At 37.5% G+C, this 12395-nt stretch overlaps 1 protein-coding gene across 5 annotated transcripts in view; it reads right to left on the bottom strand.

The window, feature by feature from the left end:
• The window catches only part of XPNPEP1 (X-prolyl aminopeptidase 1), a 57911-nt gene that overhangs the window by 28623 nt on the left and 16893 nt on the right, over window positions 1-12395 (bottom strand). For all 5 annotated transcript variants that reach the window (XM_074233747.1, XM_074233746.1, XM_074233748.1 and 2 more), the window contains 4 exons: window positions 5244-5307; window positions 4046-4150; window positions 1896-1988; window positions 1283-1426 (listed from right to left, as the gene is read on the bottom strand). In XM_074233747.1, the coding sequence (XP_074089848.1) occupies window positions 1283-1426; window positions 1896-1988; window positions 4046-4150; window positions 5244-5307 (406 nt within the window). The remainder of the gene's footprint in view (window positions 1-1282; window positions 1427-1895; window positions 1989-4045; window positions 4151-5243; window positions 5308-12395) is intronic.

Here is a 12395-nt window from a genome sequence, read left to right as displayed (position 1 = left end):
TCAGGAAACAATTGGTAATTTTAGAGAGAGCAGTTTAAGATAAGTGTTGAATTTGGAAGTCTGACTACAAAGGGTAAAGGAGAGGAAAGGAAAGACAACCAGAATAGACTGCTTGCTCTAGGAGTTTGGCTATGATAGGGAAGAGCAATAATAGTTTGAGGAAGAAGTTGGTGAGTAACCACAATTAATAATTCCTGGTAAACTACTCTGTTACAATCATAATTCTATTCCAAATAGTTAGGTGCAGTCAGACGTTACAGTCATCTACACCTCCAAAAAGACTACAGAAAAAACAACAGTAACAACGCCCCAAGAACTCCTTTTCCAAAGCATGTCCTACTAGGTGCCAGCACTGGAGTTTGGAGTCTTTTTTGGCTCTGGAATGAAAGTCAACTTCTGGCATTTGTCACTATTTGCCAACAAAGTTCCCAGTACCCCCTCCTCACCCTCCTCTAAATCAAAGGACCAATGGTAAGAACCAATTCAAAACAATTCAAAGCATACAGGGAGAAAATGTCAACCTAACTTTGTATCACTAGGTTTGTATATCAAGGCCTAAGGAAAAGAATAAAATATCCTCCAAGGGTGAAGAAGAAGAAGCAATTGGAGGATTCCACCTCCCTGACAAAAGAATACTTTGAAGATCACCTCTGGAATGTTTTTTTAAACACTAAGCAGAAAACTGGTCTTCCATCCTGTCTTCCCAAGACCCCTTCTGGGCAGTGTGCCTAAATTCCATAAGCTAACCCTCTCCTTTTCAATTTCATAAGCTAAAATTCTCTCCCTTACAAATTGAGTCTCACTCCCTTGGTGCTTGATATCTGATAATCAAATTTTACCTACAAATTCATTAGTCATTATCCACTACCAACATTGACTGGCTGTGACAACTATCCCAACACACACATACACACACACACACACACACACACACACACACACAGCAAGAAAGTAAATGCCACTTTAAGAGGAGCAGGGGGGGAACTCAGCTCTGCTCCCATGAGTAAATAAATTAGAGGAGAAACAGTTAGCAACTCAGAACTGAAGAACATTGCCTTCAGAACAACAAGGAAGAAAAGAGCTATTCAAAAGAGTTTTGTAAGAATAAACCAAGCCTCATTAAATGGCATTACAAGCTGAATAGAACCATTACTTGAATCAAATGCCATATCATGCCAGGAGAAAGGAAAATCTCATGACAGTTCAAAGTTTATTGTAGGGATTTTTAAAAGGATAATGGAAAAGAGGGGAAAATGTGAAACAGGAAAATCCAAGCACTAACCTGTATAATTCACACCCAGAGTTAGGAGAGGTTTGCAGGGGCGCTGGGGACGATCTGTCCAGATCTTGTCAACAAGATTCTCTTTGACAGGAACAAGATGGTGACCTGCACCTCTCAGGACCTTGGCCATCTTTTTCCATTGATCTAGGGAAACCAAGTACAGTCATGAAAGCACATTAGAGCAGAGGCAGATTGAATTCTCTTCCCAAGGTATTCCAAAAGTCAATTCTTCTTCTACCCTTTCACTAAAACTAGAAATATAGGGACGGGGGGGAGGGGAGGAGAGAGGGAACCAACCACAAAGTCTTGATGAGACTCTACTTCTTTCCTCCATCATAAATTGTTTTCATTTAATCATATTCATAAGAATAAAAAGCCATTTTAAAAGGAAATCATAAGAATTAGGTTTTTGACAGTCTTCCTTTCCAGAGCTCAGATTCTTCATGAGCCAAGTGATTAGCTGATCTCTAAGGTTCAGAATTATAAAATTCTTCTGAAACACAAACCTACCATCCATTAATACAACTTCTGTCATCCTGTAACATCTTAGAAGGAAATCAAGATTCTAGCAGGTATTTTATTACCAAGGCTAGAAAAGATCATATTCACTAACCTGATGGAATGATCAAAGGGTCCACACCAACCCTGGATCCTTCAGGAAGTACACTCACCAACCAGTCCTCCTGAGTTGGTGTGTCCTTCAGACCTGGAGGGACAGACAAAAATAATTCATAATTGGTTAAAGATGGTCCTGTCACCTTAAAAAGAACCTAAATACCAGTGATCCTGTGGCAGGGTCCTAATCACTCTCCTCACTAAAAATGATTAGAATGCTTTAGGAAATGTGGACCTCAGTAAGTCAAAGAAGAAGATCATAAGATGGTTTTGAAAGAATTGAATTAGATAGATATGGAGCATAAGAGAATTCAGTCAAATGTCAACTCTTACCCCCATAACATCTCCCTTTCAAATACCAACCTTATTCTAAGGGAAATCCTTAGGAATAAATAGTATCAACCTTGTAAACTTAACAATCCTAATTTATCTACCCCCCCCCACAGACTGGAAGGAAGATGATAAGTTGAAGAATAGGGACCTATCAGAAACCAAAGTCCATCCACCATACTTGCTCACAAACAATGAGAAACTTCTGAATGGGATTATTTTTATCTGGAAAGAATTTTGGAAGGGGGGCACTGAAGAGTTAGGTTTTATACCTTAAAGGCATCATAGGTCCTGAACAGAAAAGAGACATTTTAAAAGCTGATAGAATTATAGAGGCCACCACAGACTTTTCTAATAACCAAGACAATCTGAGCCCAAGTGGCACCCTTAACAACTAAGATTCACATCTTTCTTGAGAACTGATAAAAGACTGTTCTAAGGAATGGGCTTCTTTTAAAAAAACTTGACTCCTCAATTTTAACACCTGAGTTTGTGCTTTATTCTTTGCTCTCCATCTCACCTCCCCTCCTTTTTTAAACTACCAAACTTATTAGCCAAGTTTCTCTTTGGGTCTTTAATTCACAAGGAAAAGTCATGTGATTTTCAGAAACAGAAACAAGAAATTTCTGTTTGAACAAACCCCAGGGAAACTCACACTCATTGGCTGGCCAAATCTAATCTATATGACTCTATCCCCAAACAGATTGAGTTAATTATGACAGAAGTCCAGGAGTCATTGTCCAGTCACTGAATTACCCTGACTTTTTACCTCAGAGTGTTTTACATTAGAATTTACTTTCCTCATTATTCTCCTCTAAGAAAAAAGAAATATCAAATCTTCCTAGTCTTTACTTTCCCAATCTTTTCCTAATTTCTATAGCCAGCATTACCTTTCCTTCAACCAGAGAGGCCTCTTTTCCCAATCCCATGTTCTCACTGTTAAGAGTTGAGGAAATCCTTAGCACTGATTTGCCTTCAATGACATCATATGAACTTTGAATTCATTACTCCCAGGGAAAGAAACCTTAGCACATCATACCTTTGCTTCTGATATTCCATGATCCTCCTAGGTTCTGTCACTTGATACAGAAGATTGAACCTATACTAGACAACTAATAATTGTCCTCAAGTCCTCAGTAAGTAAATGACAGATGACTGCCTGACCAGAAAACCTCCCTACTACCCTTTGTTGGGGGACACCACATCACTTCTTCACATTGAGAAGACCATCATGATACTGCAGATATAGTCATTGAGCATCTGATATTTTCTAGTCATCATTCCCAAATATCCAACACTTTCTAGCCTTTGTACCATTGTTAATGTTTTATCTATTCCTAGATTCTATCACCACCCTTATCTCTTACAATCAATATTTCCTATCTAACCTTTCAAACTTTTCAAATTCTACCTCAACCATAAAGACTTCCTGGTTGCTTCCAACTAAGAGTGATCCCTCTTACCCCTGGACATACATGGTATTTTATTTTGTACTTCTCTGGAGCACTTTTCATATTGATTTCACATTGGATATGTTTGATTTCCCTAAGAACAACAAGAGGATAGAGAACTTCTCCATAGACTTCACAATATGGCATCCTAAACAAAGTGATGAAAGGTCAGCAGTTGAATATGGTAATACGACCAAAGATCAAAAGAAAAAAGCTGATAGCACCCTAAGACTAAGGACTAGGAAGAAATTCTCAGTGTCTGGGTCACTACTTGATAAACCTCCTTCTTTGGCTGTCTCAGGGACAACAGTGACATTCCACTCGCCTCCTGCTGGGTCTAGGCAAGCATCCGGCAGCCCCTACCCACCCATCTTCATGAGAGTCCAATTGTTGTCCATTTGTTTGGCAGCTTGGAGAAAGTAGCGTCCATCAGTCCACATGGCTGCATGCTGCTCTGTGATGATGGCTGTACCTATGGCAGAGATGAGGGAGAAGCAAAAAGAAAAGAAACAATTCATCTCAAAATATCCACACTCTGGCTCAGAGATAATCCTGGAGCTGGAACTTACTTAACCCCAGAGTCATGTTATATAAAAAGAAAAATTAAACAGTACCATGAGGTCATTCAGATTGGCACTGGGGCCAAATACTCAAAGGAGTAGATTCATAGAAAAGAACTCATTTCTCAAAATCAGCCAAGGTCTCTGGAAGTATTAAGGAAAAAAAATCTCAAAAACTCCAAAACAAGGTTGGGTTGAAATTCCTAAGACTTCTATTGTTTCTTAACATTAGAAACACTACTAACCCATTCTGACACATCATGGAAATCAATTCATTTCTTCTCTTACATACCTGTCCTCAGGGGTTATTCAGTACTCTAATTTTTAATCACCTACTGGAATCCTATCCAACCTGCTCCATAGAAAGATCAAACCAGACCTACCAAAGGTACTGGGAAATCACATTCATTAATGGGGAGGGGCCTCTGAACTTGTACATTAATAGGCAGTCTTCTCTCCTACCTCTGCCCCCAGCATGCACTGGGTGTAACAGACTTGAAATCATTAGTGGAACATCAGGCACAACTGATAAGTATGAGCAAAGCAATGAAGGCATTTGGAAAGGGAAACAATGATCTAATCTGCGAGGGAAAGAGCAATTTTAATTATTTGGAGGGGTCTGTAACCCAAACAGAAGGCAGACAGAGACAGACACACACACACACACACACACACACACACAGACACCACCTGTTATGAAATCCTTTGTGCCTCACAAATGGATCAACAAGCATTCATGCACTTGGAAGTATTATACAGACCAGCTAACAAAACTACACTTGGAGCAAATAAGAAGGCACTATAGGGAAAGGGGCACATGAAACTCAGAACCCAATACTAAACAACAGGATTTAAACAGGGAACATCTGGTTTGCATTTTCTTTTGGATCGTGTACTCCTACACACACACACACACACACACACACACACACACGACCTTGTCCAATTATTATCTGGAAGGGGAAAAATCCATCTATATACAGATTAAAGTTTGCAATAACTTACCAGCTGAGCCATCAAATCCAGAAACAAAGGCACGTCTGCAGTCACAGGGGGCAATATATTCACTCTGGAAAATAAAAAAAAATAACTAATTAGATAGCACAATCGTCCCATATGCAGCACATAACAAAAAAATCAAATCATTATCTGACATCATCTATAGGTTTCATACTATACTAGAGACCTCCTGACCAAAAAAAAAAAAGGGAGAGGGAGTTAGTGAATGCGTACATGTGGGGTGTGTGTGTGTGGTCCCTGCCCTTGAAGCTGCTTATAATCTGCTTGAGGAGATGAACATAGCAAACAGAAACCATAAAGAAAATACCAGACAATCACTATAGAGCAGTTAAGCTGCCCTAAGCAAGAAAATACCACAACATTGACCTAGATATAATACACTTCCTTTGGCCTAAAGATCCAATCCTAATGGCCATGGAAAATGACAGCTAGTACGTGAGTCTCACTGGTATTAACTTCCCTGGTAAACAGTTCACTTATTCCATGTGAATAATCATCAACATTAAGTCTTTGCAATTTTCAACCCTCTATAATACAGTTTCACCTAAAATCTGTTTTCTCAGAACTAATCAATGACATCAACTGAACTATGCTAACAAAATAGCTGATTTAACATAATAGTTTGATGACCTTCACACTGAACATATTATTTCAAAATATACTTGTCAGATGATACAGGTTAACTAATTTACTCATTTTATAGGTTTATAGGTAGATAAACTGAGAGAAATCAAGATATACCCAAGATCACACTGAAGGAAGGAAGGGAGGATTTTTAATGTCTATATTGTGTAAAGAGCTTTATAAATATTATCTTAATTAATTTCTCAACCTTTAGAGGTAGGTATTATCCCCATTTTACACCTGGGAAAACTGAGTCAGACAGTGGTTTAGTGATAGAATTCAAGTTCAGTCTTGGCATATCATAACAGCTCACCCTGAGGTTTAAATATCCTTAAGACTAGAACTTCTATCTCCTTCCTTGGGGAGGATCAATTAGACCAAGAGAATAGGTGAAGAACTGGAGTTTCCTTACTGTACAGAGATCCATAAGTAAGGCCAGGAACTTTTAACATTTAGCTTCAGTGATTCTTTAAAGTAAGCCTTCTCATGAAAGTTTGCTGCTCTTAATCTCTAAAGTAGCCCCACCAATTTCCCTCATGGACTCTGCCTTTGCCTAAAGGAAACGATTCTATACAATGTTGGTTTTTTAAATAGTATTTTTTCCAATTACATGTAAAGTCAATTTCTGACAATATTTTTTATATAATTTTGAGCTTCAAATTGTCTCCCTCCTTCCTAAGATAGCAAGAAAATTGATATAGGTTACATATGTGCAATCATGTAAAACATTTTTATTACTAGTCATGCTGTGAAAAAAAAAAGTTTGCAAAAAAATTATAGTTTGCAAATGGAAAAAACAAAAAAAAGAAAGTGAAAATTGAATGCTTCAATCTGCATTCAGATTGCATCAAGTCTTTCTCTGAATGTGGATAGTTTTTTTCCCATCATGAGTTCTTTGAAATTGTCTTGGATCATTGTATTACTGAGAAGAGCTAAGTCAATTATAAATAATTGACTTAATGGCACAATATTGCTATTAAGGTGTACAATGTTCTCCCAATTTTGCCTAACCATTGTACATTGCCTAACCATCCCACTTGGTCTAAATCACATTTTGACCTTGGCCTATACCTAGTTTCTGCCACACTCTTCCAGTTTTCCCAGAAATTTTTGTCAAATAGTGAATTCCATCACAGATACAGAGGTCTTTAGACCTATTAAACACTAGATTAGTATAGTCACTTACTACAGTATTTTGCATACCTGATCTATTCCACTGATCCACTACATTACTTCTTAACCAGTGCCACATTGTTTTGATAATTACTACTTTATAATACAGTGTGAGGTCTGATACAGCTAAGTCACCTCCTTTTGCATTTTGCTTTCATTAATTCCCTAGATATCCTTGACCCATTGTTCTTCCAGATGAATTTTACTATTTTTTTCCAAGTTCTATAAAATAATTTTTCATAGTTTGATTGGTATGGCAGTAATGAGGGGTCCCTCAGAACACTTTTCAACAGGTCAGGTTGAGGGAAATATATTCTAGCAGGGAGCTTAAGGCAACATCAAGGCAGTTAAGAGGTAAGAGAGAGTTGGAAAGGGAAATGAGAGAAGACCCTAGACAAACTTGAACGGTTTCAAAATACTGCTGGCATAAGCCAACATAGTGTCCCCCAAATTGAAGAGGGATCTCTTCTTATTCCTCACACCTACAGTACACGGCCTCCTAGGACTCAGTCATATAACTCTGCTACATAATCAACTACATCGATTTTTTGTTGCTTTCTTATAAACCTAACCATCATATATTTACACTGGTTCCATGAGAAACTAGTCTTAAATTTCAACAGCTTTGAAATAGGGAATACAATTTATCAGTAAATTACAGAGAGTTTGCATGGCATGATTATAAGTTTGGATCTGATCTTCTATTTTAAAAATCATCTGACTTTAGTAAGTAAATTAACTTAGAATTGTCATTTTTATTGTATTGGCTCAGTCTACCCATGAGCTGATATTTTTCCTATTGTTTAGATCTGACTTTATTTGAATGAAATGTTTTGCGATTGTGTTCATACAGCTCCTGGGTTTATCTTGGCAAGTAGACTTCCAAGACCTTGATATTATCTCAGTTGTTTAAAATGAAATTTCTCTAGCTCTACCTGCTAGGCTTTATTGATATACATACATATATGTATGTATGTATGTATAATCAATATGCATGTATAATCAAATATATACATATATAAATGATAATGATTTATATGGGTTTATTTTATATCCTGTTAACATAGTTAATATTTTAAGTTATTTAGTAGATTGTGAGATCCTTGAGAGTAGGAACTACCTCAGCTTTCTCTGTACGCTTAAATGGTATGGAACATTGTAGGCACCCAACACCCAGTTTACTGACTCAAAATGATCCTCTCTCGTAGAAGGATGTTTCTTACTTTATTGCAAGAAATATTTGCTAAGTGTGAGACCTCTTGAGTGCACTAGAGTCAGATAGACACCCCCTAGAAGGTGAAGATTCCCACAAACCTTTTCTTCAGTGGCCAGCTGTCTCTCTACTCCCCTTTCACAACAATGTAAACTTCGTTAGGTTTTGGTTTTTGCTAATGGACAGTTTTCAACTGCCTAAAATTTCATCAATTAGAAATACTTGTGGGTGAACAAGTCTACCCTTTTAAAAATACAAAGGGCTTTTCCCCCCCAGAATGCTTACTACACCATCAGTCATTAAGAAAACTGTATGAACTAGCTGAATTATAGGATCATAGAGAGGAAAGGAACTTCCGAGACAATCTGGTCCTTGTGCTTTTATACTAGTCTGTGGTAATATTTCACTTGGTCCATGAACCTTCAAGGAAAGGGGATAGGGGCAGCTAGGTGGCATAGTGGATAAAGCACTGGCCTTGGAGTCAGGAGTACCTGGGTTCAAATCCGGTCTCAGACACTTAATAATTACCTAGCTGTGTGGCCTTGGGCAAGCCACTTAACCCCATTTGCCTTGCAAAAACCTAAAAAAAAAAAAAAAAAAAAAGGAAAGGGAAGAGAGAGAAGGAAATAAACATACATCTATAATGCCCCATACACACACACACACACACACACACACACACACACACACACACACCAGTCACTCTATTAAGTGCTTTAAAAATATTATCTCATTGGATGGGAAGGAGGGGATTGTATCTTTAATTCAATGTAGTCAATAAATTGAATTCAAAAAACTTATTTTCTTTTTCTTTTCTTTTTTGTATTTAAAAACATTCTGAGGAGTCCATAGGCTTCACTCACTGATATAAGAAAGGTTAACAAGTCCTGACCTAGCATGGTTTTCTCATTTTAGAGATAAGGGAACATAAGTGACTTGTCCAAGACCACTGGAATATTACTGTTTCTGTGGAAAGCTCCAAACAACTTTAAAAGAGGCTTTTGGAATGCAATCTCATTATGATCTGACTGTGAATTTGAATGTGATGTTCTATATTAAGATTATCTAATATAAGAACTGGGATTGAAAACTAAGTCTTCTAACTTCAAACGTGGTGCTCTTTCCCTGACACCCTACCACCACCACCACCACTCCAAATATCTATCAAACTGGAGGAACAGAAAAAGAATGATAGGTGATGTCAATAGAGAGGGTCCTCAGAACACTTTGCAACAGATTGAGTTGAAGGAAATGCACTCTAGCAGGGGGTTTAAGGAAGCATCAAGGCACTAAAAGGTAAGAGAGACCTGGAAAAGGGAGTGGGAGAAGACCATAGACAAACTTCATCAATTTCAAACTATTGCTGGCATGAACTGATCCAGTGACCCCCAAACTAAAGGGACATCTTATTCCTTACTCCCACAGTACATGGGGCTCCTAGGACTCAACATTATAAATCTGCTAAATAACCAACTACATGGTTTTTTGGTTGCTGTCTTATGAAACCTAACCATCATGAGTAACACTGTTTCTGTGAAAAACTAGTCTTAAATTCCAATAACTTTGAAAGAGGAAATACATTTTATCATTAAATTACAGTGGGTTTGCATGGCATGATTGTGAGTTTGGATTTGATCTATTTTAAAATGATGTGACATAAAAACCTATCTCCAGTGTTTTATTGTTGTCTTCAAAAGGCTTTGTAGCCTTTTAGGCAATTAAAGAGGATAAACAAACTGATCAAAGCTAAGATGTCTTCCCCTCAGCACTGTGGGTTCCATAAAAATGCCTCCTCTCCTCAAAGTAATCCTGAGTGAAGATGAAGGGGGTCTTCCCAATTCTCCACTCTAGAGATAATAATCATAAGAGGCAAGATAAATGCTGTTCTAGAGAGAGGAGGAATTAGAAGTGTGTTGATATATGTTTGGCCTTAGATCCAAGCGAGGTCTGGAGCAAGGATATCCAGACATGACCTAAGTGTGTGGTGGGACAATGAGACCCCACCCTACTGAGGCTGGCTATTACTCCCACTTCCTCACTAACAGCACAAGAAGACACAGGAAAATTCATAGGCCAAACCTTCCTAGCACTTAGAAGGTTAGAGACATTCAATTAACATTCCCACCCAAGAACGTGTTTTTGTTTCCTGATCCCTTAAACAGCTAAGTAAAGACTCTGGAGTCTTTCTCATAAGAATGTTTGTTGCTGAGTGTGGCATACAGGTAAATATGTCTGTCATACTGGGGGGATGGAAGCTGGTGAATTATTTGAATTTAGAAATTCTGAGCTGCCAGGATATTGGCTGTCTGCACCAAGTCCACACTGATATAGTGAATCCTTAAGGAATGGAGAAGATGACCCAGGTGAGAGGGGGAAAAAAGTTCAAGCTTCCTTGAACTACCCAAATCAACATTGGGATAAGTGGTCACAGTTCTTCTATATATAATCTATAAAAGGAGACTTGATTTTTTAGTCACATACATTTATAATTGAAGGGAATACTAAATTTCAGTTAGAGGTTAGTGAAAATAAAATATGTATCTTTTTTTCCCCATCTATGTTCATAGACTCCCTAAAATTTATCCACAGAAACTCAGCAGGGTCCATGGACTCCAGGTTGAGAATCCTTAGTCTCCTAAGAAAACAACAGTGACCTCATGTATAGTGGCATCCTTTCCTTCTACTTTCTTCCACATCAGATCAAAGCTAAAAGTCTTAGTTCATGGACCAGTTCAAATTTCTCATCCTCTCCAACAATCCTCTAGCCCATACTATTCTACCTCCTGTGGGCTCCTAAAGTTCTTACTTTCTCAGTGTAGAACAGAAGTTTCTTAAGAGCAGAGATTTTTTTTTTTAGCTTTTATATCCCCAGGGTTTTATATCCCCAGGACTGTGTGTGTGTGTGTGTGTATGTGTTTGTTTATAAAACAAATGCTTAATAAATTCTTCTGAAAAGGATTAATATGTGTGTATACATATATATATATATAATTTATATTTATATATAACAAGTGCTTAATAAATTATTGTGAAAAGGATTGAAATTTCAGCACTTACCATAGCCTGACTAATATCTAACAGTTTCATTTGAAGGTATTGAATGAAATAATGCCCAAGACCCTCAGAAGCTGTAAGATTCCATGTGTCTATTAATGAGCCAGGACTAGACTTCAAGCTCATCAGCAACGAAGTTAGAGTTTATACTTCATAAAATCATTATCAACAAGCATTGAGGCAGTGTGACAAAATGGATGAGAGGAACTAGGAGTTCAGGATTCTAGGACTGAGCTCTGACTCTCATAAGTTGTATGAGTGAAGAAATCATTTTACCATTCTAAGCTTTAACTCTGTCATTTGTGAGATGATGTGATTGTGCTAGATTAATGATTCTCAATCTCTTGGACCCAGGACCCCTTTATATTCTTAAAAGGTTTTGAGGACTCCTCTCCCCCAAAGACTTTTTTGTTTTTATGAATCTACCAATATTTAACATATTAAATTGAAATTAAATTAATTTATAGCATTGTTGTCTTTTTGGCAGGCTACTTCTTGGGGCTACCATTGCTACCTTGACTCTGTAGTAGAGGAGCTGCAATCTAGATAAAAAAAATTTTAAAAATCCAAAGTTCATGTATGACCAAGTGGGTTTGCAACTGGAATTACATGAGACCAGTGGTAACCCAGATGAAATTAAAATATTATTGTTACAAAACATCTTCCCCTAATAGTGTTAGGGACTCCGCCCCTAGGACATCCTTGAACTACATTTTGAGAATTAGATAATCTCTAATATCACTTCCAGATCAAAAACCTTATAATTTGGTGAATAAATGTTGTAATTTTGTGCTCACTGTGATATAAAGATGAGTATGACATAGTCCATGCCTTCACAGAGCTTGCAATCTAAGGAGAGAGTCAAGACATAAACCTAAGAAGCATGAGCAATACATAGCAGAATATGCCAAGGCCAAATGAGAGCTAGACAGTTAAATATCATAAGATTTCAGAAGGGAGAGATTACTTCCAATTACTTCCAACAGAAGAAATATAAAACTTAAATCAATTAGATTCAACAAGCAATGATCAGGTACTTACAATGTAACAGGAATCAGATAAATTAAACAGTT

This window comes from Macrotis lagotis, chromosome 4 (genome assembly GCF_037893015.1).
Source record: "Macrotis lagotis isolate mMagLag1 chromosome 4, bilby.v1.9.chrom.fasta, whole genome shotgun sequence".
Taxonomy (NCBI): Eukaryota; Metazoa; Chordata; class Mammalia; order Peramelemorphia; family Peramelidae; genus Macrotis; species Macrotis lagotis.
This window is presented reverse-complemented; position numbering and strand designations above follow the sequence as displayed.